Source organism: Fusarium oxysporum, chromosome X, assembly GCF_013085055.1.
Source record: "Fusarium oxysporum Fo47 chromosome X, complete sequence".
Classification (NCBI taxonomy): Eukaryota; Fungi; Ascomycota; class Sordariomycetes; order Hypocreales; family Nectriaceae; genus Fusarium; species Fusarium oxysporum.
Genome location: NC_072849.1, coordinates 2636623 through 2642821, shown reverse-complemented (window position 1 = coordinate 2642821; position 6199 = coordinate 2636623). Strand labels below are relative to the sequence as shown.

At 37.4% G+C, this 6199-nt stretch overlaps 2 protein-coding genes across 2 annotated transcripts; one reads left to right on the top strand and one right to left on the bottom strand.

The window, feature by feature from the left end:
- Positions 1 to 2282: 2282 nt before the first annotated feature.
- FOBCDRAFT_233056 (peptidase C26-domain-containing protein) lies at positions 2283 to 3314 on the bottom strand. The gene has a single exon (XM_054707292.2). The coding sequence runs from the start codon at positions 3185 to 3187 to the stop codon at positions 2618 to 2620; it is 570 nt and encodes a 189-aa protein (XP_054563267.1). The 5' UTR covers positions 3188 to 3314; the 3' UTR covers positions 2283 to 2617.
- Positions 3315 to 3438: 124 nt separating this feature from the next.
- On the top strand, positions 3439 to 5744 carry FOBCDRAFT_191527 (uncharacterized protein; the record flags this gene model as incomplete). Its single annotated transcript, XM_059608710.1, has 7 exons — positions 3439 to 3528; positions 3574 to 3698; positions 3755 to 4011; positions 4228 to 4380; positions 4644 to 4971; positions 5221 to 5325; positions 5388 to 5744. The coding sequence occupies exons 3-7, from the start codon at positions 3914 to 3916 to the stop codon at positions 5742 to 5744; spliced, it is 1041 nt and encodes a 346-aa protein (XP_059466082.1). The 5' UTR covers positions 3439 to 3528; positions 3574 to 3698; positions 3755 to 3913.
- Positions 5745 to 6199: the final 455 nt, after the last annotated feature.

Here is a 6199-nt window from a genome sequence, read left to right as displayed (position 1 = left end):
ATAATACCTATAGTATTATATTAATTATAAATAAAATAATTAAATTAAGAAACTATTAATAGCCTAACTTACTTATAATACTACTTATAATAAAAATATAAAGCTTATACTAGCTTATATTAACTTTAGCTTTATATTAAATATATATTATAATATAAGACTAAAAAAGTTAATTAACCTAGTAGCTATTATTAAAAGTAAAGATATATAAGACCTATATAAATATCTAAAAATAAAACTTAAATTTATTAGAAAATATATAAAAAACTATTATAACTTAAAATAATTAAAGAGATTAACCTTTTTAAAGAGAGATATAATTTACCTAGCTATAAAAAATATTAAAATAAACTAACTAAGTTATAAATTAGATTATAAATTTATTAGATCTTATAAAATACTATAAAAAATCTTAGAAAATAATTATAAATTAGACCTATTACTAAAGATTAGGCTTTATTTAGTTTTTTATATTTTATTACTTAAATTAGCAGTAAATATAATATAAGTTAAAATAGATAATAAACTATAAGAAATCTTAAGATTAAAAGTCTATAAAGTAAAGGCTATTAGAGATACCTATAAAATTAAAAGTTAAAAAGAATATCTTATAAAATAAAAAAACTACTTAGAAAATAAAAATATATAAGAACTACTAAAATACCTTATTAATACCTAATAACTCCTAAAAAACTTTTACTAATATTAAATAAAAAAAAAGTATTAAGAAAATTATTACCTAAACCTAAGGCAAATTAATTAATATTATTAGGAATATAATCTACCTAAAGATCTTAGAGTAATATATCTTTATATGCATTTAAACTAAATAAGATTATATCTTATTAATTTACTTCCTAAAGACTATAATAAGTAGCCTTAAAATACTTTTTTTTTATATAATTATAAATTTTATAAATCCTTAATAAATAACTAGTAGCTAAAGCTAAATAAGATTATAATACTATTGTCTCCTTATAAAGTTTAAGAAAATCCTTACTTACTTTATTTTTATTATTTTTTAGTTTCTTTTCTTATTTTATTAAATTTATAAATACTAAGGTTAATAAGAAGATTAAATAAAAATAATATATAATAACTTATAGGAAGATATAATATAAGTATTATTATAAGATTTCTTAGCTTAGATATACTTATTATAATAAGTAGAATTAGTAGATATTAGATATTTCTTACCTAATTAAAAATAATAAGTATAAGGTATATTAGCTTTTTTATTAGTAAACTTAATAAAAAGTATAAGTATTTAAACTTTATAATTTTTATAAGATAACTACTTAGATATATAGTTAAATATTATAAGATATAATAATAAAAGGTTTAAGTTAAATCTTACTAAAAGAAGACTAATATTAGTTAAGATAATAGGCCTTAAGGGTAAGACTATTAGAGAGGAGAGATTATATTATAATCCTAGTAGTTATATTATATATACCCTATAAAATCTCTACCTCTCTAACCAACTAGGAAAGGACTAATTAATATAGGACTAATAGCACTCTAGGATTATATTATTCTAGGATTAATAATAACCTTATATTATATTACTCCTATATTATTACCTTAGTATATAAAATATATTTATTTGCATTTTTATAGATCTTAGCTTACTAGCTATTAATAAAACTTCTTTATATTAATTAAGCCTAATATATATTAAATCTACTATTAAGAGATATAATAATTTAATAAGCTTAGTTATATGCCTTATATAATCTGCTAATAATAAACCTAGCATGGCTTAGTTTATTTATAGTTAGAAACTAACTATTATAATAATAGCCTGCTATAAGGGTTTTATTATTTAAGCCTTTATAGAAAAGTTAAAAAGCTTAATAGCCTTATATAAGGCTAATAATAAGGAAAAAAAAAAGAAAAAAGAATAATATTAATAAAGAATTATTTTAAAAGAAATTAAATATTAAATTATCTTATTATATAAATTATTATATTAAAATTATATTAAAAAATAAGATAAACTTAAAAGTCTTTTTTATTTATATCTTATTTAAAGATAAGTTTAATATACTTAAAGAATAATTAAATAATATATTAAAAAAATATATTAAATTATTTAAATCCTTAGCTAAATATATAAGTATATTTATATAAAAACTAAACTTTAGTAAGTTAAGACTTATATTAGACTATTAATAACTCTATAAAATAACTAAAAAAGAAAGAATATTATAATACTTAATTATTAAACTTAAAGATTAATTATTTAATAAAAAAATATTTTATTATATTTAATTCTAAATCCACTAATAACTATATCTGCATTAAAAAAGGAAGTACATAGAAAACAGCCTTTTAAATTAATTATAAACTATTTTACATCGAGAGGGATAAAATCAAACGCTTAAATCAGGTCAGTTTACCTTCAACAGTATCCTTGCTTTCTGGCAAAACCCAGTAATGAGTAAATCAAGATCCTCCTGTGGTGCACCGGAATCCTCCGGATGCCACTATACGCCGACCACCCAGCTTCTATTCCTTCCTTCCATAGCCTCCACCATACCATCCTCTGCGTAAGCGGCAGCACGCAGTTCTTCCCCCACGCGGCTTACCGCTTGATGGTGTCCGGAACGGACTGCTAGGGTGCGGTTGCCAGGGTGCGGTCGCCATAAATCGTCTGAAGATGCGTCTCTGGCTCGATTGAGACGGGGTGGGTAACCATGACTGCATTCTCCTCGTCACTATTATGAACCGTACCCGGTCCGATATCCTGCACCATATCTCCGCCATAGGCAATGTTGATGAGTTGCATGCCACGACAGATACCCAACACCGGCAAGTCCCCGGCAATGGCAGCTCCCAAAACTGTCAACTCGAATTTGTTGGCTTTGGGATGGATGCCATACGTGTTGTCAGCTTGGGGCACCTGTCCGTAGTAGGTCGGGTCGATATCAGCTCCCCCCAGCACAAGAAGGCCATCCACCCTACGCAGAGCGTCAATGGGCCGCGGCCCAGGCGCCGATACATCCACATGGATAATATCTGCCTTTGTACGCTGGATCGCGGATATAACGGTATTAGATAGCTGTTTGATCACGCCGACTAGATAATTGGACGCACCAGGCGGCGTCAGGGATCCTGTGACTAGAATGCGAGGGATGCCTTGGTTGCCTAGCAGCGGTGGTGTAGGATAGGATTCGTCCCACATTGTCTACGCTGAAGGCGTATAATGACCACGAAACTTTTGATGAATGTTGAATGAGTGAAGTTATGAACTGGATTGCCATAGGTGCTGCGATAAATGTCTGGCTTTGTCACAAGGCGCATTTATAAACTTATCGAGAAAGGCAGATGAGGAATTACTCACGTGGGATGGAGAGCCCCACTACGGAGTTGCGAGACCGACCTGAGTTAGTGCCACCCCGAGGACACGTCATGCGAAAACACAATTCGTTCCGAGTTCAACCATCTCATATCATTCGCTTTCCCCGGTGCTTGCAATATGGAAGCTGCAGATCATGGAAAACGACGCGCCTGCGAATCCTGCCGGTGAGCCTGTACATCGTCCTTCAAGCCCTCGCTAACTGGTGACAGTCGGAAGAAGTGTAGGTGCCTGGAGAACGTCCGATATGTTCGTACTGTCAGCGGCGTAACATTGCTTGCGTGTATCTGCCCCGAGCATACCCAACAGACGCCACCTGTAATACAGTTACAAAATGGTACGTTGATTTTAAGGCATTTTGCCCTAGTCAGCGTTGACAGTTCCATTATCTAGGCCATCACTTCAAGACAACCGGTTTCGGAGGCTTGAAAGCCAAGTCGCCCACATTTACTCGATGCTCAAGTAGGCATCCTATCAAATGCCATACCCAGCGGGCTGACTGAGCCAATCAAAAGCTCAATTTCAAGCCACCATTGTCCTGATTCGAGTGCGATGCCTAATGTCGAACACCATAAGTCCTCGATAGATTTTGGCACGCAAGCCTCTGCCTCCAACACCAGCCATGGCTCTACTCCCAACGATATCCCGCAGTGAGTATATACCCTCCCTCAGCCGGCACCCTAGGGCTGATATCGTAGTTTTGGAATGGCTCCTGATATTCTTGACCATCTCATCGATGTCTACCGAGTCAAGCTACACATCCAACCGCTACCTCTCTTCAATATAGGAACACTGCGCGAGGTCCCCGCAAATGCGCAACCCTATCTTGTATGGAGCTTTTTGGCACTGGTCTTGCCCCTTTCTAGCCCAGAATTTCCGGGACATCCGGACCCTGAGACTGTTGCGCTTGATACACAGTCGGCAAAAAGTACCGTCATGAGGATGGCTGCAGATGGTATACCGCGATTGGATGTAGTACAATCTTTGTGCCTCCTGGCACTAAAAGACGTCATGGGTAGGTGTGAGTATTTTCTTTGCCGCAGGAATAGAATCGCTCATGAGGTTCACAAAATATGCTCAATCGTGCCTGGATGACCATCGGTACTGCGTCGCGACTCGAGGCTCTTCGGCAAGCAAGGAGACGACACGCGGGATGTCGGATACCTGGTCAAGACGCAAGCTCCAGGTGCTATTGGAGCGTCTTTATCCTTGAGAGGATATTTGGAGTCTCGGAGCGCCTGACCGTCGTCGATCTCGAAGCCGCGCCTGAATATCTATCTAGTTATCCAACACCACCCTCGAATTTCCACAACGGTCATGACCTGGACCAAGAGGACTCCAGGGCACCATCCAAATACGTGGGCATAAATGCACACTATATCAGAACCCTAATGATATGGACCAAGGTTGTCTCCTACCTTCATGAAATCCGTTCCGGGAGGCGCGAGACTCCATGGTTATCTGATTCAACCTACGCAAAGCTGAACGTTGAGATCCTCGATTTCGACACTGAGCTGTACCCGGCCCACCGTCTCAAGAACCGGGGCCTCTCAGGACGCCTACATACCGAACTTAGCAAGGTGCAGGAGTACTGGTACCCCTGGCTCATCGTACAGATTGCATCCCACGCCTCTTTAGCGCTCATAAACCATTCGTTCCTCCACCTTGGTGTTATGCCTACCAAGGATGGGAGACTGCAATCAGGCACATTTTTACAGCAAACAGTAGACCTGTCGCTGTTCCACTCGGGATGGGTGCTTAGAATCCTGAGCATCTTTGAGACTCTTCCCTTTCAATTGAAAGATCCATCAGTAGGGCATTTAGTTGCAGCAGTAGCGACGATACCATGGATATTCCAGTTTGCAAGGGATCCTAGGGTTTCAATGAGGGCACGAGAGGACGTGAGAAAGTTTGTGGCATTGCTCGAGCAAATATCGTCATCTTGGCCTCATCTGTCTCATAAGGTACGGCACTATGGTCTCATTGACAAACATTCCTCGTCTTAGTTTAGTCCTGAGAAAATCAGCTCGAGATTCTTCAGAGCCTCCAGGCGACGGCGGGCTGCCAACTTTGGGGCATCGAGCCCAAAAACACGACCAACACGTTTCATTCGTCTAAGCTCTGGCAGCTTCTGGACTCAAACCTGGCTGATGAGTTTTACGCAAGCACTTTCGAAGGCGGAGACGTTATGGTCGACAATCGGGACCCCGACATTATGCTGCTAGAAGACCGAGACATGCAGCAGGCGCTGGACATTACTAGTTCAACACTGCCAACTGCTGGGGCTCTTGACAATCTTCCTGAGAAAGATTGCCTTTCTCTTTTCTTACCTGAAGATTTTGAATGGCTACAGGCCTTTTATGTGGCTGCCCAGTTTAGTTGATGCTGTTTCTATCCGAAGTTCAACATCCCGCTTACTTATCTGTCTTACTCAGACTGCTAACTTGGCCGAGCAGAACTGAATGGTGCACACTATCTTGTCAATCTGAAATTTCAAACCGGGAGCTTAGTGCCAGGGATTGCTTGCTTCAACTAATTAGTCGCATTCCCGACGGTGACGGTGTCGGGTGGTCCTTTTCTGGCATCCGAGAGTGCACTTCCTGAAGCTTTGAAGCGCGATGTCTAAACGTGCATAATTCTGCTCAGCAGTAGGCTGGTCAATGTGGGCACAGCAATTGGCCATCGGGAGGCCAGATTCGCAGGCGGCATCACTGGATAGAGCCTATTGCTGCCAATAGGTAGCATATTGCAGTTAGCAAGCAGTTAGTTACCTATTTCTTTAATAGCATACTGTCAGGGACGAAATACTTCTAAATTTAAGTTAGAAATAAACTAAAC